Source organism: Cricetulus griseus, chromosome 5, assembly GCF_003668045.3.
Source record: "Cricetulus griseus strain 17A/GY chromosome 5, alternate assembly CriGri-PICRH-1.0, whole genome shotgun sequence".
NCBI classification, from domain to species: domain Eukaryota; kingdom Metazoa; phylum Chordata; class Mammalia; order Rodentia; family Cricetidae; genus Cricetulus; species Cricetulus griseus.
In genome coordinates this window covers 52,820,229-52,846,375 of record NC_048598.1, presented here as the reverse complement: position 1 = coordinate 52,846,375, position 26,147 = coordinate 52,820,229, and the positions used below count along the sequence as shown (strand labels likewise).

At 41.2% G+C, this 26,147-nt stretch overlaps 1 protein-coding gene across 3 annotated transcripts; it reads left to right on the top strand.

The window, feature by feature from the left end:
• The first annotated feature begins 1,018 nt into the window (after positions 1-1,018).
• Ddx59 (DEAD-box helicase 59) lies at positions 1,019-25,661 on the top strand. 3 transcript variants are annotated; one of them, XM_027417479.2, is made up of 9 exons: positions 1,019-1,158; positions 2,363-3,171; positions 4,908-5,075; positions 9,622-9,711; positions 15,075-15,326; positions 16,457-16,609; positions 17,276-17,404; positions 22,346-22,613; positions 24,483-25,661. In XM_027417479.2, exons 2-8 carry the CDS (start codon positions 2,374-2,376, stop codon positions 22,607-22,609), a joined length of 1,854 nt encoding a protein of 617 aa, XP_027273280.1. In that variant the 5' UTR covers positions 1,019-1,158; positions 2,363-2,373; the 3' UTR covers positions 22,610-22,613; positions 24,483-25,661. The 3 variants fall into 3 exon arrangements, with proteins under 3 accessions (XP_027273280.1, XP_035301382.1, XP_027273279.1); XM_035445491.1 differs by lacking the exon at positions 24,483-25,661 and adding an exon at positions 20,456-20,506 and having other exon boundaries at positions 22,346-22,484; XM_027417478.2 differs by lacking the exon at positions 24,483-25,661 and having other exon boundaries at positions 22,346-22,750.
• Positions 25,662-26,147: the final 486 nt, after the last annotated feature.

Sequence of the window (26,147 nt, the reverse complement as noted above, 5' to 3'; positions counted from 1 at the left end):
AACCCTCAAATTCAAAAATATGCATTTGATTCGATTCCTATAGACGGAGGATATAAAGTGATTTCATATTCCCATCTGCTATGGAACTGAACACATTCCTGACAGGAATGCTATCCCATTTGTCTGGTTAGTAAAGTGTTGTTAATAGTGGTGCACTTAGCCACTTCAGCGAATCAGAGAAAAAAAATGTTAAAAGCAAATACTGGAAGGCTATATAAATATGTGGTATATATTATTTTTCCAAAACTCAAAAGGGAAATGAAACATTGTGAGCCAAAATGTATCTAGCAAAAATGGTAAGCTGAACACACACACACACACACACACCAGGCCAAAGCAAGAAGCAGACTCCCAGAGATACAGAAACAAATGCTTTAGCATTTATTAATTTACTAATGACAAGGTAAAGTGGGATTTTTTTGTTTTGTTGGTATGTTCACACTTAATGTAACTGCTAAATTTAATATATGCATCAAATATTAGATCAAAATACGACTTGACACCCAAAACTTTACCCCAATTTCCCTGCTTTCCCTCTGCTATCTCCTCCCCACCCTAACAGAAGTGCAAGCGTCCCGGGACTTGTCAGGCTGCTCCAGAAGTTGGCAGAGCAAAAGCCACCCGTTGGAACTAGGAACAGACTGGAGGGTTTTCTCTTTTTCGGTTTAGTTTTGCCCAGGGCGGGGCAGGGTGCTGTGGCGGTGAATATCTGGCATATCAACTACGCCATATCATGTTGCTCGGATTCTGGAGTTATTTTCAGCAGCTGAAGGGAAAAGAGGGTTTTTCTGGCCCACTCAAACTTCCCACTTTCTACGCGTGGCGGCCCCCGCCCTTCCTGGCAATTCTGCTTTCTCACCAGCCTACTCCCTGACGTTCACTCTTCCAAAAGGATTCTCCCTCCCCCCTCCCCCTCCTCCCTTCCTCCTCCCTCCTCCTTCTCCTCCCCCCATCGGCTCCCTCCCTCTGCGCGCCCGCCCGCCGCGCGTCACCGCGAGGGCGTGGCCACCCTGAGCCCCGCCCCCGACGCGCGCAGTCGTGGGGCCCTCAGACGCCGGCCGGGTACGCGGAGCTGCCCGGGCCAGTCGGCCGGAAGTTCTGCCCAGCGCCTGGAAAGGAGCGGTCCGAGCGAGAGCGGACACGGCCGGGTCCGCGCGGGTGAGCGTGCGCCGCCCTGGCAGCTCGGGCCTCCGGCTCCCGCCCCTGTGCTCTGTACCCCGGCGCGAGGCGGCAGCAGGCTGAACCCTGCCGCTGGCCGGGGTCCTCCAACGTGCGCGCGCCCGGATCGCGGGCCCGCGGGCGGATGGGAAGGGCGGGGACGCGCCGGGCGCGGGCGTTGCCGAGGGCGGGAGGAGTGGGTTGCAGGCTCTCTGCTGCCCTCGGCGGTCCCACCCCTTCCTGATGGCCCTGCCAGATCCTCTAGTCTAGGAGGTTTGGGTGCCATGTTTTTGGTTGTTTTTTTTTTTGTTTTTTTTTTTAAATAGAAAATGGGATCTAGCGATTTCTTAAGTTGTTTTTTTTTTTTTTTGAGAAAATTACCAGTCTATTTCTTAGTCCCCAAATGAGGTTAAACATTCTTTACCCCACTCACTAATTTGTGAAAAACATTTTTAATGTTCTCCAGAGCAAGAATACTTGGTTTCTAACACTTAGTAATTGTTTTTTGAATAAATGAACTTAATCCTTAGGTGGCTGAGATTCTTCATCTGTGTGTGTGTGTGTGTTTATCAGTGTTTTTCTTTGGAATGTGGAGCTCAGGCCCTCACCTGCTAGCAAAGCACTCTACCACTGAAGTACATCTCCAATCATCTATCTATATATATATATATATATATATATATATATTTATTATGCTGATATATATGTAATATAAAGATGATAATACATGAGCCCTCTGTTACTTATATAAACATAATAGCATTGTTTTCCTGTTTGGTCTGTAGTTTTGATTTTTAGGATTCTAAGTATCTACTTTGCTTTTGTGAAAATGCAGTTGAAGGATTGGCTGTAGGAATTCTATAATATCTGACCCTTGAAAGCACAAATGATCAATCAGTAAACAGAAGTAGGTGGTGTACACAGCAAGGTTATGAGGAACTTCGTGTGTGTGTGTGTGTGTGTGTGTGAGAGAGAGAGAGAGAGAGAGAGACAGAGAGAGAGAGACAGAGAGAGAGAGAGAGAGAGAAAGGACCGTATCCCCTCCCCCAGAGGAGATTGATAAGTGGAAGAAAAGTTTGGCATAAGTAGGGGCATGATGTCTTCACTATTGCTTCCAGTAAAACTGGCTGTCACAACATAATGTAGTGCTAATGTGAGCTTAATTGAGGGTAAACTATATCTCTTGGTGTAATTTCCTCAACAGAATATTGAAGAATGTTCGTTCCAAGATCATTGAAAATCAAGAGGAATTCCAATGATGACCTCAAAAGCTGTGTAGGTAAGAAAAGTAAGCCAGAGGCCGAAGACCTTCCGCTGGACAGAGACGGAAATATTCCAGTTCATGCTTCAGTTACAAAAGAAGCTGTTGCGGCCGATAGGCCTGGCAGTGCCTTAGCCAGTCCTTCTAGCCAGTTGGCCGAGGTTAGTCTGGTAGGACCTGAACAGGGTGTGAAGGACAGCGCTCCTTCTGAAGAGCCTGTGAAGTCATTTTCCAAAACCCAGCGTTGGGCAGAGCCTGGGGAGCCTGTGTGTGTTGTGTGTGGTCGCTACGGAGAGTATATCTGTGATAAGACTGATGAAGATGTGTGTAGCTTGGAGTGCAAAGCAAAACATCTGCTGCAAGTTAAGGAAGAGAAAGAGTCGTTAAAGGCTAGCAGCCCACAGAGAGCTGCTTCTGAGCCAGAGTCCCCACTGGATGCCTTTTATGTCTACAAAGAGCACCCCTTTATTGTGACCCTGAGGGAGGACCAGATTGAAACCCTTAAACAGCAGTTAGGAATCTCGGTTCAAGGACAGGAAGTTGCCAGGCCCATTATTGACTTTGAGCACTGTGGCTTCCCTGAGACCTTAAATCAGAACTTGAAGAAATCGGGCTATGAAGTGCCAACTCCCATCCAGATGCAGATGATCCCTGTGGGGCTTCTGGGGAGAGACATTCTGGCCAGTGCAGACACCGGCTCCGGAAAAACAGCTGCTTTTCTCCTTCCTGTTATCATCCGAGCTTTGCTGGAGGTAATTTATAGACCTGACATGTATTCTTCTCAGAGACAGATGCAGTGTTCGCCAAGTTGCTTCATAACTAATACATTGCAAGCTGCAGCTCAGTGTTTGTATACCAAGTCACTGAAGTGCCTGGCGATTTTACTTCTGTTTTGTATGTGAGGCATCATTTCAAAGAATATTCTTTTTATTGTGTTGAACCAAAGATCTCTTCCTGGAAGGTCTAAAAATTAATATCCTTACAAAACATTTTTATTTTTAGCAGGTTTTCTCTAAAAGAACAAAGTTTTGATCTGGAGAGAAAACCCTGTTTGCCAGATGTAGTTTATGTCGGCTAAGCCTCTTGGGTTTTGGAGAAACTGACATTGTATATTAAAATTATAGTGTTGTTGCATCATGTCAAAGTATATTCTTTTTTTTTTTCTTTTTTCATGACAGAGTTTCTCTTTATAGTTCTGGGTGTCCTGGAACTCACTCTGTAGACCAGGCTGGCCTCAAACTCACAGAGATCTACCTGCCTCTGCCTCCTAGTGATGTGCCACCATCATTCGGCTCAAAGTATACTCTTAGTTGTGACCCATGGTTCATTTTTAAGTAGTCTTGCTGGGCCTGGTGGTGCAAACCTGTAGCCCAGTACTGAGGCAGGAGAACTGGGTTCTGGACAGCCTAGGCTACATAGTAAGACCATGTTTCAAGCAAAACAAAACAAGAAATAATAGCTTCTTTGTTAGTTTGTAGTGTGTAAAGCATTTTCACACACAGTTTCACAAACTCTGCATATCTGTTTTCCTAGTACATGCCAAGTGTCATCAGAAATGGTTTGGAACCAGAGGTATTTAAGATTTGGGAGTTTTTCCAATTTTAGAATATGCTTTATTGGTTGAGCATCCCTAATTCATAAATCCAAGACACAAAGTGCTCCAGAATCTGCAACTATTTTTTATAAAAATTATAATTTTATTTGAGTGTACGGGTGCTTTCCTGTGCATATGTCAGTGTACCACATAAGTACCTTGTGTCCTTGGAGGCAAGAAGAGGATATTGGAGCTCTCATAACTGGAGTTGGAGGAGGTAGTAAGCTGCCTTGGGAGTTCTGGGCACCAAACCTGGGTCCTCCACAGGAGAAGCCAGTGCTCTAACTACTGGGCAATTCCTACCGTCCCCAGGATCTGAAACTTTTGAACTCGGTGATAGTGCTCAAAAGTCTTGGTATTTAAAGTACATTTTGGTTTCAGACTTCTGCGTTGAGGATGCTCAGCCTGTCTGGGCTTGAGGATGCATGTGGCAAGAATGGTAGGTAGAGAGGAAAGGAAAGAAAGCAATAGAGGATACCGTGAGGGGAAAGTACCAGATGTCTAAAGTACAGTGATTAATCTTCTAATTCTCTAAGGGAGAAGATAGGATGTGGATGCCTTTCATGAATCCATACATAAACTCAAGTTCTTTGGCAAAAAAAAAATAGATATAAATGTGTAAGAGTGGAGAATCAGGAAACAGTGCTAAGCTTTGGTGGGTCCTCATGATGACCGTGGGATTCCTCCTTGAAAGAGCCTTCTTGCCTTACCCACTTTTGATCTTTAGTTGTCTAAGTTGTATAAGAAATGGGTTCAATTTCTGATCAGTTTTGGAGGAAAACTGTGCATGGGGTGAGCAAAGCGCTCATATCTGGGGCTTTTGGTAAAGGACACAGTTCATGTCAGCAGGAGTTCATCATTGGGGTGTCTAAGTTGCTTTTCTCCTCTTCGCAGGATAAAACTCCATCGGCACTCATTCTTACGCCAACAAGAGAATTAGCCATCCAGATAGAGAGACAAGCCAAGGAGTTGATGAGTGGTCTGCCACGCATGAAGACAGTGCTTCTTGTGGGAGGCTTACCTTTACCCCCACAGCTCCATCGCTTACGACAGCACGTGAAGGTAAGCACCTGTTTGGTAGAAGGCCTTTGAAAATATTGTAAGCAATAGAGGAATATGTGTTTGTTTGTGTGTGTGTGTGTGTGTATGTGTGTGTGTGTGTATGATTCTCCTTGAGGATGTGATTTTGGGTAGCTTTTAGGTTTTTGCCAACTAAGTTTTCTTTCTAAAGTTAATTTTGTAGCTAGGTGTAGTGATTCTTGTCTGTAATGCCCACCGTGGAGGTTGAAGCAAGAGTATTGCTGGAGAGTCTGTAGTCAGCCTGAGCTACATAGTGAGTTCTAGGCCAGCACACAACTGCAAAGTGAGACTTTGTCTCAAAAAAAATGAAATGAAACAAAAGGTTTATTTTATGTAGGAGAAGAATGGAGCACAAGTCCCTGTGTGACTGTGTGCTAAGCTCTGTTGTATGTTCCATGTACTTCATCTTGTGTAACCATGTTTGCTTTGAGGCAGGTTTCTGTATCCATCTTTCTTGTTTGAGGAGTCAAATCTCGGAAGGTGGGATTTATCTAAATATTCATAGCTAATAAATAATAATTGCCCAAGCTGGAACCTTAATTTATATGACTCTACTACCCCTCTTCAGTGTGCTAGTATGTGTAGGTTATGTTTTCTGATTTGTGAAAGCAATGTGATCTAGCAGCTTTGGAACTTGCTGTCGATGTCATCTATAGCTGACTTTGCTTTGGTGAGCTCTGGTTTTCTTGAGTTAGAATGGTTGTACATACTTGTCAATTCAGCTTAAAGGAAGGTTGACACAGAGGCTGACCAGTAAAGTAGACTGTAGCCTAGGGGCAGCCGTTGGTCCTGGGGTCCCCTGCTATTCTGGACATTACCTATTTAGTTTCTGGGATGGCAGTGAGGTTCTGAAGTCCTAAGGGAGAAAGTGAGATGTCAGAGAGCACAAGTAATTACCAACAGGTATGAAAATGCTGTAGTATTTTAAAAACTGTGTTAATGCCTATCTTGTTTATCATACATCTTACCATATATGTCTAAGAAATTTAAAACATTTCAAATACACTTGTAAGACATTGCTGATTGGTCATTAGTGTGGAATTGAGTCATTGATTTTCATTGTAGACCTCCACTATCTAAAACAGAGAAAAATAAGTTCAGCGGTACATGTTTATAAAGTAAACAATTAAAATATGAGCTACATTGAGTTAGTAGAACTTGCTAGAGTCTCATATAAGTATTTGGCCTATTTTTATTGGACAGCATTGAAACATGATGCATACATGTAGGTCCAGTTCTGTCTACCTTCAAATAGCCTGAAATTCATTCTTCTCTTGGTCTTTTTCTTTCTTTCTTTTGTTTTTGTTTTGTTTTTTGTTTTTGAGACAGGGTTTCTCTGTGGCTTTGGAGGCTGTCTTGGCACTCCCTCTTATAGACCAGGCTGGTCTTGAACTCACAGAGATCCTCCTGCCTCTGCCTCCCGAGTGCTTCTCTTGGTTTTTCAAGACAAGTTCTTGTTTGCTTGCCAGCCTCCAGCTTAAGTTCATCTACCCTAGCCTTTTGAGTGCTGAGCTTGCTCCATCATTCTGGCTGCATTTCATTCCTAGAAAAAAAAAATACTTAATACATTGGAGCTAAACTCCAGCTTGCAATATTTAGTCATTTAGATAACTGGATACAGTGTTTTCATACATTTTTTTTAAATCTTCAAAGTAAACAAAAGAAACCAGTACAATATAAGAAACTTCTTTCTCCCTAGTTTCTTGGACGTAAGTTTCTGGCTTGATTCCCTGTCATTCTCATATATTTCAGAATGTGATTCCTATAACCACGGACATTATTCTGCATGTCCATAATGCATTTACAGATTAAGGAATTTAACACTGACATATTAGAGTAGATTAGAAATCTGCGCTTTGGAGCCCACTCGCATTTACACACACACCCCTTACTCTATACCTAGTCCCCTAGCACAAGAATCCAATTCAAGCTGAATATAGTGGCAACACCTCTAATTCTAGCACTATGGCTTTGGAGGCAAGAAAATTGAGAGTTCAAAGCCAGCCTGAGTTACAGAATAAAAGCCTGTCTCAAAAAATAAACGTTAAAACAATTAGGCACACCAGGATCACATGTTGTATTTGGATGGTGTGTGTAAGGGTTAGTGTTGTTGTCAACTTGACATGATCCTGGGTGACCTGAGAGATGAGCCTTTGGGCATGCCCCTGGGGGGATTATCTGGATGCCGGTGACTAATGTGGGCAGACTGTTCCTTCCCTGGCAGGGGATCCTGGACTGTATAAAGTAGAAAACTCAAGTGGAGAGCAGTGTGCAGTTATTGCTCTCTGCTTTCTGATCGTGAATGTCCCTGTCACACTGAACTGGACCCTGGAATTGTGACTCAGAACAAACCCTTTACCCTTAAGTTGTTTTGTTAGGGTATTTTATTACAGCCTTGGGAGAAGAAACTAAGACAGCCATCTCTGTCATCTTCAGTTTGCTGTCGTCCTTTAGTCTTTCCGATTGTTTTCTTCCCCATGACTGTGACACTTCTAAGATTTACAAGTCACTTCTTCTTGCTGTTGTTGCTGTGATTTTTCTTATTGTACTTTTAGATTTTTAATGTATATGAGTGTTTTGGCTGCATGTATGTATACACACCATGTGTGTGCTTAGTATAGAGGAGCTGGAGTTACAGATGGTTGTGAGTCACTAGGTGGGTGCTGGAAACAGCATGTGCTCCTAGCCACTGAACCATCCTTTCAGAGTGTTCTTTTAAAATTTCTGTATGTATATGGTGTGTATGGCGCACAATGTATGTGCTCATGTGTGTGCAGGTATGTACTCTAGTGCACTTATATAGAGTCTGGAGGAGGACATTGGGTGTCGTGCTCTGTCACACTGAGGTGCTCCCTTGAGACAGGCTCTCTTTCTGAATCTGGAGTTTCATAGTGCTGGGATCACAGGCACACATGCAGACATATCCAACTTCTGTGGGTACTGAGGTCTTGGACTTAGGTCCTTGTGCTTGTATAGCAAGTGTTCTTGCCTGCTGAGCCAGCCCCTCCCCCAAACCTCCTCCCTCTATCTCTTGGGCTCAGACTTATGGCAGTCCTCCCGCATCTGAAGTGCTGTGATTACAGGTATGCTCTACCATGGCCAGCTTACAAACCACTGTAAAGAGAAATTCACTTTGTTCTTTTCATTGCATCCTTTTTGGCAGCTTTTTTTTTTTTTTTTTTTTCTTCTTTAAGATACTGGGGTGGAATTCCAGGTCTCATGTATGCTAGGTTTTTGTTGCTGTGAAGAGACACCATGACCATGACAACTCTTAAAAAGGAAAACATTTAATGGGATGCCTTACATTTTCAAAGGTTCAGTACATTATCATCATGGTGGTACATGGTGACATGCAGGCAGACATGGTGCTAGAGAAATAGCTGAGAGTCACACATCTTGCAGGCAACAAGAAATGAACTGAGACACTGGGCAGTCTTGAGCATATATGAGACCCCAAAACCCACCTCCACAGTGACACAGTTCCTCCAGTGAGACCACACCTACTCCAACAAGGCCACACCTCCTAACAGTGCCACTCCCTTTGGGGGCCGTTTTCTTTCAAACCACCTTGCTAGGGAAAGACTCTACCACTTTGCAGAATGTGAACTTGTCTTTTAACTGTAAAGTTTATTTTTCCTTTTTGTATTTAGTAAATATTTTGGGAGAAGCACTTTGAGATTCACAAATGTATGGCATCAGGGTTTTCTGTTTTATTTAAAGGTGTTTTCTCATACTATGATTTGTTTTGACCCTGATTTGAACAATAGGAGTATCTTGCGCTGGTTTCTGTGGCTTTATGTCATATCTCCATTATCTCTGAGTACTTCCTATCTACTTAAGGAGGTCCATTTGCCTACTTTTTCCCCTGGCCGTGCTGGAATCATGCCTTTCTTCAGGGAGCCCTTTGTAGACACCCACTCTAGGAACTACATGGCTGTATTTTGTTGTTGTGTGTTGAAGTGCACACCTTCCTCCCATTGATCCTTTAGATGCATCTTTATGTTTTATGTACTGGAAAGACTTCTCCATTTATTGTACATTGTACGTATCACAATAGCATTTTTTTACTTGTTTCTTCCTTTAGATGGTGTATTTTCTGAGAGCAGAAACTGTATGACTTATTCATTGTGGTACTTTACACAGTATCTGGTATATATAAAATAGTAAAAACAGGGTCGGGCGTTGGTGGCACACGCCTTTAATCCCAGCACTCAGGAGGCAGAGGCAGGTGGATCGCTGTGAGTTCAAGGCCAGCCTGGTCTCCAGGGCGAGTGCCAGGATAGGCTCCTAAGCTACACAGAGAAACCCTGTCTTGAAAAACCAAAAAAAAAAAAAAAAAAAAGTAAAAACAGAATGAAAGGCCAGGTGTGGTAGTGTACACCTGTAATCCCAGTACTCCAGCTGGAGGCAAGGGGATTGCAAGTTCAAGGCAAGCCTAGTGAGACCCTATCCCCAAAGACAGCAACAAATATTGAGTGAGTGAATGACTATTATCTAATTTTAAATTTGCCTTTGCTCTTTTATTCAGGTTATCATAGCAACCCCTGGACGACTTCTGGATATAATAAAACAGAGTTCCGTATCACTCAGTGGCATAAAAATTGTGGTAGTAGATGAAGTAAGTAGTAATGTTTTAAAATTACTTGTCAGGTTGTGGTGATGGCTCATGATTAACGTGCATGTTGCATAAGTGTAAGGACCTGGGTTCAGGTCCTCAGCACTCACGTAAAGTCTGGGCAAGGAGGTGCGTGTCCAAAACATCAGTGCAAGGAGGCCAGAGACAGGAGGATCCTGGAGCACTGGCCATCCAGTGTAGCGAATCAGGGAGCTCAGAGTTCCGTTAGAGAATCTGTCCCAAAAACTAAGGTGAGAGTCTGTGAAGATGGCCCAGTGGGTAGGAGCATTTGCTATTCATGCCTGATGACCTGAGTTCAGATCTCTAGAACCCTTGTAAAATCCAGGCACACTAGCAGCAATAAACAGTAAGAGAGACCATGCCTAAACAAGGTCCTTCTCTGACCTCTACACCTGTACCCTAGCACATACTCATACCTAGAAAAGTAAACGTGTGTGTGTGTGTGTGTGTGTGTGTGTGTGTATGTGTGTGTGTGTGTGTGTGTGTGTGTGTGTGCGCGCGCGCGTGTGCCTGCATGCATGTGTAAAATGAGGTGGAAAGTGATTGAGAAAGATAGTCACTATTGCCCTCTAAGCCTTCACGTGCATATATGTACATGCTTGTACATGCACCTGCAAGCATACATACATTACATATACATGCTAAAAAACAGTCACTTGATTTTATATAATTTATTTAAAAGTGTATTATAGTATATGTAAAGTCATTGTATATTCAGAGCATTCTCTGAATGAAAAAAAAGGTAGGTACTTGTAAAAATACATTCTGCTGGGTCTTACTCCTTTGTACACTGCTGCCAAACTAAGGCATGATTCACTTAGTTAAACCAAAGCTTATCTTTTCCTCCTGCAGAACACCCAAATTCAGTGGATACTATAATCTTGGTGATAAGGTTTTGGGCTTTTGTTATATTTTGTTTTATTTTGCAGTCCTGGGAACTGGCCCTGGGACCTGCTGCATGCTAAGCAACTACTCAACCATTGAGCTACCTCTCCAGTCTCACAAAGATAGGTTTTTAAAAATATTTTATGCTTCCTGCTGTTTAAAAGAAAATCAGGGACAATAGTTATTTACAGGAACTGTAGAAGTAGCTGATAGTGGTTATTTGATGGTATTTGAAAAATGGTTCTTTTTCTATATGGGTGTTGGTCTAGTGTTGGGAAATTTTTGTTGTTATTAACTTATCAGGTAATTTATACTTCTGCAGTATAAAATGAAGCAAGTGCATTATTTTATTATATATGTACATAAGTGTGTGTATACATACATATGTATATATTTATGTGTATATGTACTCATGCACTTGCCGTGATGTGAGCGTGAAGGTTAGAGGACACCTTGTGGAAGTCCGTTCTCTCTTCTACATGTGGTCCCAGGGATCAAACTCAGGTCGTCAGCATTGACAGCATGCACCTTTCGAATAGAACCATCTTGTCAGCACTATATTGTTTGTACTTGATTTGTATTGTTCTAGGGATTGAACTCAGTTAGTTCATCAGGCTTGTGCTGCACGTGCCTTTACCCAGTAAGCCATCCTGACACGCCTATATTACTATTAATTATTATTACTATTTTTATCACATTGATTAGACCATATAACATCATGCAGACAAGCATGAGAACTGGGCATCTGCCATCCCTGCATCCAAGGCACATTTTTTTCCGTGTTCTCCACCAGCAGTGACAGCAGAGGTTTCTTGTTATGCGGCAGTGACAAAAGTGCAATGCCAGGCTGTGACCAGTGTTCACATCCTGGTGTGCCCTTGTCCCAGTAAACAGCAGGGGAATATCCTCAGGTATGTAAAGATGATGTAGCCAAGACCTGTTAACATAACACTAACCCAGAGATGCAGAAGCAGGAGGATCTCAAGTTCAAGACCAGCCTGAGCTATATAGAGATACTCTGATTTAAAACACCAAAGACTAGGGGAAAAAGAGATAGGCCTGCTGCTCTTATAGAGGACCTGGATTTGATTCCCAGCATACACACAGTGGCTCTCAGCTATCTAAAACTGTTCTGTGGAATCTGATGCCTTCTGGTTTCTGTGGGCACCAGGCCAAAGCAAGTATATGTCATACATGCAGACAAACATGATACACATAAACTAAAAATGGATCTTTTTTTGTTTTGTTTTTTCGAGACAGCGTTTCTCTGTGTAGCTTTGGAGCCTATCCTGGCACTCTCTCTGGAGACCAGGCTGGCCTCGAACTCACAGAGATCCATCTGCATCTGCCTCTGCCTCCTAAGTGCTGGGATTAAAGGCGTGTGCCACCAATGCCCGGCCATAAAAATGGATCTTTAAAAAAGGATTGTAAGTATAATTGAATTGTAAAGTACTTGCCTAGCATCTGCAAGGTGTTGGATTCTATCTGGTGCACCATTAGAAAAATGTATTAGAAGAAGAAGAAAATGATTGGGTATGATGGGTTTCCACAAAACAGATAAGGGTTGGAATTTGTTTTACTGTAACAAAAAAATGTGTGTTATGTAAATGATATGCTAATTTTTCAGGTCAATTAAGATCAGGAGTAGAATTAAGAGAGTAAGTGCTTTGACACTATTAAAAAAATAGTAATGGGATTTGAACTGCTCCTCAGAAGATGGGAAAAAATTAAAAACCAGAAGACAGATCAGATAAGCAGAGTCAGAATGCCCAAGTGTCTTGTGGAGGGGAAGGAAGGAGACCAACCAGCTTTAAGAATCCTTCCTGAGAAATAATAGGAAGTAGAGTTGGGTAGCTAGGGTGGAGTCAAATTATAGAGGGCCCTGGAAGGGAGGCAGAAGCTTCTGGATTTGATGTGGGAGACAATGAGGCTTTCCAAATTACGAGTTGGGTGTAGCTTGGTAAAAGTTGTGGTTTAGGGAAGCCATTCCCCTGCTCAGTACAAGAGACGTTAAAGAAGAAGGACTCAGACCAAGCAGCCAGCAAACCAGCCAAGAGTGAAGGGGTCAAGGGCAGGGTGGAGGCACTGGGATGGAAGGGTTAAATCCTAGAGTCACTGTAAAGTCACCATTTATGAGCCTCTGACTACATAAGGGGAAGGAAGAAGGCAGCTGGAGAAGTGACTCCATAAATTACAGTTGTGCTTTTAATTTTAGAAAAGAGTAAGTGAGTAAATGCTGGGTCCTGCTAACACTGTCTGAGCTTGGCCTTCCTCTCAACAGTAGACAAAGGGGAACGTTTTTCTCCATGCAGGAAGCGTGACTTGGAGTCTGTGTGCTGTCTGGTTTCTCCAAGAGGGGAAGGTTGGAGGGAAGTGAGCAGAGAGCACAGGGGGCCTGGCATTAGAGTTGGCAGCTGAGTCAGCAGAGTAACTTGAGACAGGAGCTGAGAGCAAGTGACAGCTCTCAAGGAGGGAGGGCCAGGACTCGGTTATTCCTTGCAGTTTGAAACCTCTGCTCAGTGTCACCACCCTGTCTCTTGTCAGACCTTCCCTTTGATCTAGAAGTCTCCCCCACCCTCACCCTGTTCCTTCCTCACTGCTTCAGAATGAGGGACTCTGAAACTGGACCCTGTCCCTCAGGATGAGGGTTGAGGCCTCCCTTCCTCTGTTGAACTGTGCACAGGCTGTACTGTTTTGCTTATACGGCATTGTAGTAAATAAGCATGGGTCTGCCCAACTCGGCCTAGTGATACAAACCTCCTGGGTTTCAGATAGTGTTCGTAGGGGGCTTGGCCCCATCACTTTTAGTAGGCAGATGGTAGAGGGTGGGTTCAAAGCCAATCTGGGGTCACTGGAGGATGGCTCAGTAGTTAAGAGCACTTGCTGCGCTTACAGAGGACCTGGGTTCGGTTTCCAGCACCTACCTGGTAGCTCATGACCATCTGTAATCCCAGTTCCAGGGGATCTGACACCTTTTTCTGACCTCTGCAAGTACCAGGCATGCACATGGAGCACAGACATGTATGCCGACGAAATACTCAAACATAAAATAAGTGAATCCAAAGTCAGCCTGCCTACCTGGAAATCATATCTCCAAATAAAAGGAAACAACAAACAAGCAAATAAAAACATAGAACAGCCTGGTGTGCCCAGTGAATGCAATCTAGACTGGCTTTCTCCATGGGATAGTCTGATTCAGCAGCCCAGGGATCTTGAAAAACTCACCCCAGGCAATTCCTGGATTTTAAGATGTTTGGGACACTGATATGTGGCCTGTTACAAAATAAGGTCTATTTAGTACTTAGAATTAAGGATGTCCCATATTTATGAAAGGTATTCTTTTTGTGGCTTTTGACATGCCAGATACTGCTGGTTTAATGGATGTAGTGGAAAGGGAGCTGATGAGCTCTGCCCCATGGAGCTGTGGCAAGTGTACCTATCCATGGCAGTGTGGCAGGGACAAACCATGGGTTTCCGTAGATTGGTAACCACAGGCTCTCTGGGAAGGTGATGTGTATACTGAGATTTGGATGGAGCTACTTCTGGAGGGAAGATTGTGACAGAAGACAACTAGGGCACATCAGCAGTTTTAGTATTGGGAGAAATACCAACATTAAGGCCATAGTCAACATTTAAACCATAGCTAGCCCAACATTATTTTTTTATTTTAAAATAATTTTATTATATAGGACATATCCATGGCTAGAAGGAAATAAAACTTTGAAAAACAAGAAGTGAGCCCTGACAGGCATGGTGACTAATGCCTATAACCCAGTACTTGGGAAGCTAAGACAGGATGATCATGAGTTTAGGACCAGCCTACATACCAAGACTGTCTCCAAAATCCAAGGTGTGGTTCAATAGTTCAAATTCTCAGCACTGAGAAATATAAGTGCAGTGAGCACCCCCTTCCCCTTATATACAACAGCTCTCTAGGCTTCTTTGTGGTAGCAATCTAGTTTTTCAGGGTTTCACTCTGTAGTTCAGTCTGGCTTTGAACTCAGTCCTCTTGCCTTAGCCTCCTGAGTGCTAGGATTTCGTGTAAACCATTCCCCCAGCTTAATTAACTTCTCAACTATATACACTTACATTGTTTTGTAATATAAATAGTATTGTGTTATACAGTGTTCACTTCTTTTCTCCAAGCAATCATTTATTACCCAGTAAAGAACTTTCTGGTTGTTTTTCATAATGGAAGTGTTACATGTTGTCATAATTTAACAAGTGCCTTATGGATAAGTATATAGAATGTCTCTTTTGTAGCTATTAATAATAATAATCTGCATCATTAAGTTATATAATTTATAATTTTGTATAAACATTTCCCTATTGGCTGTTTGGCACTTTAATGCATTTTCTGTATTTTTAATTTTTTTCTGTTCTTAATTATTCAGTCTTATCTTGGGTGGTTCTGAGTTGTAGGGTTGAGTAAGCCTGACTTTAGAATGCCTTCATTTTAGGCTGACACCATGCTAAAGATGGGCTTTCAACAGCAAGTGCTTGATGTTTTGGAAAACACTCCTGGTGAGCGTCAGACCATTTTGGTTTCTGCCACGATTCCAGGCAGCATAGAACAGTTCGCAGATCAGCTTCTGCATAACCCTGTAAGGATTATCACTGGCGACAAGAACCTGCCCTGCCCCAGCGTGCGGCAGATCATCCTATGGGTGGAAGACCCAGGCAAAAAGAAGAAGTTATTTGAAATCCTAAATGTGAGTATTCAAGCTGTCAGCCATGTTTGTGGCCTATATTTGTATTTCCTCAGCTCCAGAAAGACTGATATTTAAGAGTAGCGTTGGAGGAATTCTGGTAAAGATATTTAATAGTAAATCACTTTATCTACATCTGGATCCTGTAAAGATCAAGTTGAATTTTGCTTCTGGTATTTATTTTAAACAGGCTTTTGCTCTGTATTCCTGGTTCTCCTAATACCATATAGCCCAAGCTCATGACAGACACTCCTCTTGCCTCTGTCTCTTTATTATTGAGATTAAAGGCATTTGCTACCATGTCCAACTCAAAGTTTTATTTTTGAAAATATGTAGATGGGGTTTTGGGGGAGACACATTTTATTTTGTTTTTGAGGTCTCACTTTGTAGGCCACGCTGGCTTGGAATTCATAATCCTCCTTCAGTTCATGGAGGACTGAGTTTGTAGTGTTTGTGCCATCCCTTCTGGCTCAGAATCTGTTTTTCTTTTCCTAATTATGCAAAGGTATTTAAATATGAAGATTACCCCTCATGAGTTGGGCCTAGTGATTCATGCTTATAATTCCAGTATCTGGAAGACTGAGGTGGAGGAATAACCTTGTATTGGAACTGGGTAGGGCTATAAATTGAGCTCCAAAAAAGTGAGCCTGGACTACAGAAAATGATCCTGTCTCAAACACACACACACACCTTCAATATTTTAACTTTCAAAAATTATATATTTTTCAAAGTGCTTATTATCTGTTCTGTCCTTGAGAATCTTTGAACCAATTTAAACAAACTTGTTAGAGTGGCTGATATAGGAAAGTAGATACTTATGAATATGGTATTAAGTTAAAGATAGCTTGCATTGACTAGTAAGCAGGGTTTAGAATTATGTAATGGACCTTAAATTTTTAAAATATTTGTAATATTAATGATGAAAAAAATGAGATGAGCAGTTTGTGCATCCTTAAATGAGAACATTAGTTTTAGAAGAGTATGCTTTTATTTTATATTATAAAATAATTATAATTTCCTTTTAGTGATATTTGTAAACCTTTCAATAATTAGCTCATACTAATGATCTCAGAGATACTTTCCACATAAATTATGCTCTATGAATAATTTAATTTCTTGTTTTGTTTCCTCAGGACAAGAAGCTCTTTAAGCCTCCAGTACTAGTGTTTGTGGACTGCAAACTGGGAGCAGATCTGTTGAGTGAAGCAGTTCAGAAAATCACAGGTCTAAACAGCACATCCATCCACTCAGAGAAGTCTCAAGTGGAAAGGAGAGACATACTGAAGGTTGGGGCTTAGCATTATGCATTCTCTATCTTCCAATATGTTTTACTGCATTTTCAGGAGACGGCCTATTACCATCTGGTTATAAGATAGACCTTTTCAGTGACAGGGACACAAGGCAAGCAGTGACTGTGAAGTGCATTATTTCTCTTGCTTAGACCTCTGTGTGTGGAGAGCATTAAGCCTGCTCTCTAGAGAGTGTGTGCTAAATGGATAGCTAATTTACAAACCACCATTTCAGAAATCAGGTCAATTTGGTCTGGAGCAGAGCAGAGCTCACCTTAGGAAGAGATTCGTTTGAGTAAATTAATAAAATAAATTCCACAGGGATTAGGGAGAGCTTAAGGTGCAACCAGTTTTCAAGACTTTTTATTGAAAAGCTATTGCAACAAAATACTGAGGTTAGTGTTTAAAAAGAAAAGTCAGAATTACACAAAGGCATATAAAATAAGTTCTAGATAATGTTTTATTTTATTTTATTTTTTCCCTGTTTATTGTTGTTTAGACAGGGCTTCATTACATACCTCTAGCTGGCCTAGAACTCTCTCTAGACCAAGCTGACTCTGAACTCATAGAGATTTTCTGGCCTCTGTCTCCCGAGTGCTGGAATTATAGGTATGCCTTACCACTCCTGGCCTGAATAATGAACTTTTTTACTTTATTGGAAAGGGATTACTGGAAGGAGACTATGAGGTCGTGGTGAGCACGGGGGTCCTGGGCCGAGGCCTGGACTTGGTCAACGTCAAGCTGGTTGTGAATTTTGATATGCCTTCAAGCATGGATGAGTATGTTCATCAGGTAAGGGGCTTCCTGCCCTGCCAGTTTGTTGATGAGTTGATTGGATAAGGCACTGTCAGGGCAAGGAAACGTTTTTTAAAAAGCAGGACATAAAACTTTACATATTGTTAGTCTTCAATATATATATGCATGCTTATGGCTAGAGAGTTGGCTCAGCAGTTAACATTGTCTACTCCTCTGGAAGACCCTGGTTCAGTTTCCAGAACCTACATGGTGGCTCTCAACCATCTATAACTGTAGTCCCAGGGGAGCTGACATCCCTATTTTGACCTCCTTGGATACCAGGCATTCGCATAGTGTACGTTCGTACATGTAGGCAAAACATTCATTCACACACAATTTTTTTTTTTTTTTAATGATAGGGGGTAGAAGAGATGGCTCAGTGGATAAGAGTACTTGTTGCTCTTGCAAGGGGCCTGGTTTTTCCAGGGTCTGGGCACCCTCCTCTGGATCTGCTGGCATTAGACCTGCGCATGGCGCACAGACATAAGAGACAAAACACACATACACATAAATTAAATCTTTTAAACATTTTAGGCACTAAATTATTGCTTCAATTTTGCTGCTTTCTTTTTTTCCCTTCAGTGAGTCCATCGGTGGCCTTTATATTTAGAAAAGAAACCTGTTTAAAAGATTGTGTTAAGTTGCTGTGCTGGCCAGAGTAAAGGTGATCCTTTAAAATGCTTGTTGTTCTAGGAATCTCGTCTTCTCTTCATATCCTTACTTGTCCTAGTCTTTCACCTGTTAAAGTTTCATTTGTTTCCTTCGCTGCCAAAAGTAACAATGACTCCTCTTTCTGGCAGAAACAGAGCCTTCACTTAGTGCTGTTATCTGGCTGCCTGCTCTGTCTTCCTTCTGCAGCATCACTTACAAACCCTCAAGCACAACCTTCCTCCGATGCTCTTGGACTCACCTCCCAATACCACACTGACTTAGGTTTCAGTGTCTGCCCTGTATTGCAGCTTTGAGTTTTACTTAGGCTTAATCCGGAATGGAATATCCTCCAGGAGATAGTGTTAGAACAAATGAAATGTTTCCTTTCAAATATTTCATAATTTTAGATAGAAACTTTTCTAAAATGTTATAATATTGAGACACTTCTTTGCCTTTAAGAATATGCTGAATTTAGTCATTTAACCTTTTGTGACATCTCAAGGCTGACCCTGGCTTTCAGTATTCCCCCACTACAATACAGTGATGGCCTCTGGGCTTGGTGAATGTGTAAGGTTTCTTAACTTTGTTTGGATGACTCTAGAGCTAGCTGCTTTTCTAATTCTGCCTATGTCTTAAATTATTTCAGCTCTTGACATACATATTCACGGGAACAAGTATTACATGTAACAAAAATCATAAAATGAGAAGTAAGCTTTTTGTTCTTGTTGTTTTGAGACAGAGACCTTCTACCTGTCACAGACCTCACAGAGATTTGCCTGCCTCTGCCTCCTGAGTGCTGGTATTAAAAGTGTGCACCACCACACCTGGCGATAAGCCTTCTTTACCATTCCTTTCTGTCATTGAGTTCTGGCAGATAATAGTTCAAATATTATAAACACACATGTACATAGGTACAAATATTATCACACATATGTAAATGGGACTATGTCATATCTATTGTTCTATGCCTTGCTTTATTAAATATATCTCAAATGTCTTTTCTCATCAGCATACATAATATACCATTTAGATGTTAATAGGTAGAGAGCACTTACTCTATGGCCAGGCTGTTTAAATGTTTTCACTGACTTTCCTGGTGGCTTGTCCTGTTTTAACTGCCACAAGATGAAACAATGTATGAATGGACTATGAGCTAACAAACCCTTTATTGGTTGTTATGTTTTCAGTGTTTTATTATGAAAGAATACTGCACTAACACTCATGTACTCATCTTTTTATGAGTGTTACTACAGAGCAGGTTTCTCTGGCCATGGGCATGGTAGTCAGACCAGTAGTTGCAGCTACAGGAGAGGCTGAATCAACAGGATTCCAGAAGTTTGTGGATGCTATCTAAAACAAAGAGAGTAGAAATGCTAAGCCAAAGATAATTATAATAGAAATTCCCATGTGGCTGGTTTTTAATTTTAATGGTAGAAAGTTTCTGGGAGAAGTAATTTGATATTAGATAGCATCAGCCACCTTAGCCTTTAGAAAATATTGAAGGTTGTTTTTGGTTTTTGCTGTGTATTAAACCCAGGGCTCTGTTCGCACTGGGCAAACACTCAACCACTAAGCCACATCCCCAAACCACCCTTCGCCCTGCGTGCGAGCACGTGCGCATGTGTTTTTTTGTTTTTTTGTTTTTTTGTTTTTTTTTTTAATTTTGAGGTTGTGTCTTTCCAAGTTGATCAGGTTATAACCTCAAACGTTTGGTTCTCTTGCCTCAGCCTCCCAAGTAGCTGGGATTACAGGTGTGCACCCCCACTCCCTGCTACACTCTGTCACACTGTAAATCATCAGTAGATACAGTTCAGATGCTATACAACCCACTCATTTAAAGTGAATCCAAACAATCAGATGTGTAAATATATTCATACAGTTGCACAAACATAACTATAGTCAGTTCTAGAAAATGTTTTCCACCCTAAAAAAGATGTCCCATATTGCCCCCATTCCAGATGGGGATTCCATCTGCCCCAGTCATTCCCCATTCCAGAGCAAACACAGACACCCCTCATCCCTGAGCAACCACTCTCACTCTGCTTCCTGCCTCTGTTGATTTGACTCTTGTGGTCATTTCATGTAAAAGGAATCATGCCATATGTGGTCTTCTATAACTTTTTTCTTACTTAACATTTTCAGCATTTCCCATTTTATACCATGTGTATTTAAATTTTCTTTTATCTTTTTTATTGCCAAATATTCCATTTATGGTATACTACCTTTGTGGACCCATTACTAATTGTACTTTTTATTTTTGACTACTATTAATGTCTGTGGCCCTGCTGTCAATACTCATATACAGGTTCTTCTGTCCACACATTTTTATTCCTCTTGGCTAGTACCTAGGATCAGAATTGTCCAATTATATGGTGATTTTGTGTTTAATATTTTTAGGATCTGCCAGACTGTTTTCCAAAGTAGCTTTTACATATTCTCCAGCAATATGTGAGTTCCAGTTTCTCTTCATCTTCCAATGCTTGTTATTCTTTGATTGATGGATGGATTGCTTGATGATTCTGAAGTCAAGGTTTGCTGACTTTAAATCTCAGTGTAGCTGAGGGTAACCTTGAACTTCTGATCCTTTTGCTGGAATTACAGACACACGTTACTGTACCTTGTTTATATCCTGCTGGGGATCTAACCCAGGGCCGCCTCCTTGCCAGGCAAGCACTCTATCAACACTTTAACCTGTCTTCTTGATTATAGCAACCCTTAGTAAGCATGAAATGATGTTTTGTTATAGTTTGCATTTCCTCAATGGTGAATGGAGCTGCAGGAACAGCCTTGCAATATTTCATGTCTATTTGTATATCTGCTTTGGTAAGGTTCACATCCTTTGTCCAGTTTTTAAATTAGGTTGTCTTTATTATTAAGCCTTAAGTATTTTTCCACATACTCTAGAAGACTTTCATCAAATACATGATTTGTGAATAGCTTCTCCTCTTTTGTGAGTTATAGCTATTTTTATATCAATTTGTATTTGAACAATCCAGCAATATAATGAAGCAAATCAGATAAAGCTAAAAGCAAATTACAGCATTCGCTTCCTCACTTTGCCAGTCTTATTCCCTAGAGGCCTTCAGCCCTTTTAACTTTTTTAGAATTCTTTTTTTCTTTTACAACATTAAAACTATCTTATATATAGGAACCATCAGTTCACCTCAATATTTTCTTTGTTTTGTAATTTTTTATGGCAGGGTCTCTGTAGCCCTGGCTGTCTTGGAACTCCTATGTAGACCAGGCTGGCCTCAAATTCAGAGAGATCCACCTGCCTCTGCCTCCTGAGTACTGCCAGAAAAAGCATATGCCACCACACCTGGCGCATTAAATATTTCTAAGTATAGACTTTAGATTTTACATTTCAGTTGATGAACAGATGTTGACTCTGTTTCTCTTCTTCTGAAAACTTTCTTAGAGTATTTTCATTTTGTATTTAGAAACAAGTAGATCTTGTGCTAGCCATCGATTTTAATGTTTACATCACAAATTTGTGTTCATTTCTGTAAAACTGAGAACTCTGTAAAAATAAAGTAGCTTAAATCTAACATTTCAAGGCATAGAAGTTAGAACAAACAGTCCTTTTGTACTATTTCATTACAAATAAGATAGCAAGAAAATACATATGTTGACATTGGCCTATAGAATGATCTCTAATAAGTCTTAATAAGAAAAACTCAGAATCAGATATAGGGGAAAATGCTGAGAGATCAGGAGAGATGAAGGAGCAAAACCACAGCTGTCTTACCTACTCAACTTCCCAACCAAAAGTAGACTGAGCTCCTGTCTCCTCCCATCTTATCACTTCCTCTCTCCACCCAGCCAAATCACTTCCTGTCTGTACAGACCTCCAGACCTCTATAGTTAGCTAGTAGCTAGCTCCACTCTCTGATCTTCAGGCAAGTTTTATTTGTTATATAAATAAGATATCACTACATCAGCCCTCTAAATTGATTTCATAAATATATCAAGACACACAGTCCAGAGAACACTGTCAGGATTGTAGCTCAGGGGTAGTGCTCAGTGCTTGGCACACTTGAGGCCCTGGGTTCAGTACCCAACATAAACACACACACACACACACACACACACACACACACACGCACGCACCCACGCACGCACGCACGCACGCACGCACGCGCGCGAGCGCTCATGAGCGCATGCTGACAAAAGAAAAAGAAAAGTAACCTATCTGAACAAATGTTAAGCAGTATAAATACCTTTAATAATAGTCTTCATTTCTCTTGAAATGGAGACTTCAAAATGTCTTTTTGCGTTTTGTTTCAGGTTGGCAGAGTGGGGAGACTTGGTCAAAACGGAACTGCAATTACTTTCATAAATAACAACTCTAAAAGGCTCTTCTGGGATGTTGCCAAAAGAGTGAAGCCCACAGGATCCATTCTCCCCCCACAGCTGCTGAATTCCCCTTACCTTCATGAGCAGAAGAGAAAGGAACAAGAGAAAGACAAACAGGCACAGAACAACCTGGTCACAGGGGCTAACCTCATGGACATTATTAGGAAACACGAAAGAAGCAATTCACAAAAATAACCTGGTATGCCACTTCCAGTAGATTTTATTATATATTATCAGTAAAATTTTTAATAACTACTGTATGATTAAATAAAAATGTACAAGGAACAGATGAATTTTTAAGACCTTTTTAAATTTAATAAAATTTGTACAGCAATATTGTGTTTACTTCAACTCACAACTTTATATATTAAAAACAAAATCAGAAGATAAATTGCTTTAAAAAAAAAAAAAAGGAACAGTTTGTCTCCTCTGGCCATCATTTTCTACTGTTTAAATAGGTAGTCCCAGAGCTATTGCTGTCAGAACCAGGATTCTCCCCAGCAAGGGCTCCTACCCTTTCTCAGCAGTACCAGAAACACACTGATGCTTGAGTTGTTGTTGGATGGTTAGGAAGAAAGTGAATGATTGCAACTGTGAAAAGTGCTCAGAAGTGCTTTGAGAAAAGTACAAAATGTCTAGTTTTGTTCCCAGTTGTTTTCCCTTTGGCTTGGTTAGCAGCTTTAAAAATTTCCTTGCTGAACAATTCCACCAACTGGAGACCAAACATTCAAATACATGAGCCTCTGTGGGCCATTGTCATTCAAACAGAAAGGAAGCTACACGCTGACTTTCATTAAAAACCAGTAGCATTTGTTGGTGAAATTTAGAAGTAGTCATACAGATGTTGATGTAGTGATTTATTATTTATGATTTATTAAAACTTGCCTGAGGATTCAGAAAGCAAAGTCAGGAACCATAGAAGCCAGGAACACACCTTTAATCCCAGCAGCCAGAAGCTAGGAGGTAGTGGTACATACCTTTAATCGTAGGACTCAGGATTAAGAGATAGGCGGATCTCTCTGAGTTCAAGTCCACCCAGGGATCCACCCAGAGTTCAGTCTAAAAGAGTAACAGGTCACATGTCTTTAATCCCAGCACTAGAGGGGTAGGAAAGATAGAATCAGGGTCTTCAGTTGTCAGTAGGAGGCATTGATTCTCCAGCTATACTGAAGACAGGAAGGCTCAATATCAAGGAGGCTAGGAAGACATTCAGTGTCAGGATTCTCCAGCCATGCTGATGAGAGGCAGCAGTGTGAGGCTTTGTGAAGAACTTGTGCATGGATCAGCCCTTTCAGCCTGAGGTAGTGGTAAAAGCTAGTGGCTGGCTGCTTTGCTTCCCTAATCTTCAGGTTGGACCCCAGTATCTGTCTTGTATTTTTCGTGTTACATGTTGACATGTAAGCTTTTGACCTAAAGCATCTTCCTGGAGCTGTCCTAAAGAGTGCCTGGTCCAGCATGCATCCCTTGGACTGTGTGTCTGTATGTGTATGTATATGCACACAATTTCAAGGGTACAAGGGAAGCCAACTCTTTAGAGTCCCAAGTGCTAGAGCAAAGATGCACTGCAAGGCTGAACTCAGGGCACTCTCACAGAATGTGGACCACAGGCCGATAATTTTAGGACAGCAAGACAGTTGTGTTGTGTTTTGATTTGTTTTAAACTAGATTCATAGTTGTTTATAAATGAAAATGGGGTAGCCGAAAAAAGTAATATGGCTTTCTGAATCAACCCTTCTGGGAGAGTCAAGCGTAGTGGCTCACTCATGTTTGTAACCCCAGGACTTACTTAGAAGTTCGAGGCAGGAGGATCATTGCCAGTTTGAGGCCAGCTTGACCTACAAAGTAAGATCCTTTCTCAAAAACTAAACAAAGCAACAGCAAATGATGAAAATATATTTGAACAAACAAACAAAAAACACCACAAAGCTGTGCTGTGGCCTCATTGGTAATTTAAATTCAGATGACTTCTGTCCCACGGCTGTACTCAAATGACCTTTCAGCTGTCTGTTGACCTCCTTAGGACCATTCTGCCGATAGTGCTGTAAGCTTTAACACTTTATTGTGTTAGGTGAGGGGCGCAGTGAAGGAGGAAAGGAGCTCACATCGCCGGTTAACTGCTTGAGTCCTGTAGAGAGGGAGTCCACACCTCCACTTCACTTCTTTCCCATGGTGAGACCTTCAGGCTCTTCCTGCTCCAAATCTCAAGTCTTGGCTCCTGCTTCCCATTTTCCTGCATCTTCTACTCCGTTTCTACTCCATTGTTTTGAGGTATGGCGGTGCTGTGGTTCTTCCTTATATAGGGCAGAACATTAAACTTTACAAATAAAACTGGCCAGAGTGTAGCTAGTGTGTTCCTCCATTTGAAGATATATTTTTAGTTAAATTTGAAGATATATATTTTAGTTAAATTTGTTCTGTGACAGTTACACACACACACACACACACACACACACACACACACACACACACACACACACACACACAATGCTTACTGGTTTCTCTCAACCCTCACCCCCTCTTTCCCTGCAAGTCTCCTTCCCACAGTTTCATCATTTAGTTTTGTTTTGTGGCCCACTAAGTTTAACCAGGCCATCTGTGAGACCACGGGTTTGAAACTACCCATTGGAGCTTGGTGAGCTCAGTAGTAGGAAGCAGCTGAAGACCATGACCCCCCTTCTTCCAGAATCTATCAGTAGCCAGGGAAGGGTAGAGCAGGTATTTTTAGAGTTATCGTCTACTATCATTATTCCTTGCAAGAAAGAACATGCCAAGCAAAACAAGAAGGAAGAGTATATAGGGACAGATCTAAGAATGGCAAGAAGTTACTATATTATAAACATTTTAATGGTTTTGTAAAAATTATTGTGAAGTTCAAAATATGAATTAGCTGAAATAACTAATATAGCTATTTCTTTTCTATAATTATATGACAAAGGTGATGAAGTGATTTCTTGGTTGTTTTAAACAGAACTGAAGCAAACAGGTTTTCCATTGTAAACATCGTAGTTTTAAGTGACTTTTAGACTTTGAATTACTCAAGTGCCAGTTTATAAGATACTTTTAGCATCGTTCTTTTAGTATTTCTAATACCAAATACATTCTGTAATTCAGAATTTTTTTTTCAGAAAGTCAAGGGTATTTCTAATGTGTGGTTTCATAACATCTTATGGAAAATATTGCCACATATTTCACCTATAACCCACACTACCAACAGAATTTAATAAATTAAGCTAAACTTACTAACTCATGTTCTGAGGAAGCCTCACTGTTTCTGTGGTGTGTGAACATTGATGGAATATGTTTTTCTCTGGATTCCTGTTAGCACATTTTACACTCCCTCTCTATATTCTACAGACAACACAAAATTTCCTCCATTAACATAGGTATGGTGCCAAAGGTGACAAGTCATCCAAGGTGACTTTCCTGGCAGCTTGAAGTAAACTGACTCCACACAGATATCTCTCTTTTGTTGTCTCCTGCCCTTACTTACAATGACCCAGGAGGCCCAAGGTCCGCAGCGTGAAAACCAGCCAATGATAATTAAGTAAACACGCTTCTCTTATTCGGTTGTTGGTGCCAGGAGTTATTTTATAATTCGCAGTATTATTGGACCATATCACAAATAAAACCTGAGACAAAAACAAGCTTTAAAATGAATTTTGAGTTTATGATATTTTCACCTATCTTTATTTTTGTCTTTGAATCTTAGAAAAAGAAACTTGGTAAAACTGCT

Bases quoted from the DNA above. Each gene is read 5' to 3' on its own strand.
- Ddx59 (XM_027417479.2), top strand. From the start codon at position 2,374: ATGTTCGTTCCAAGATCATTGAAAATCAAGAGGAATTCCAATGATGAC. The intron at 9,712-15,074 runs GTAAGTAGTAAT...CCTTCATTTTAG, and splicing joins AAATTGTGGTAGTAGATGAA to GCTGACACCATGCTAAAGAT. The intron at 15,327-16,456 runs GTGAGTATTCAA...TTGTTTCCTCAG, and splicing joins AGTTATTTGAAATCCTAAAT to GACAAGAAGCTCTTTAAGCC.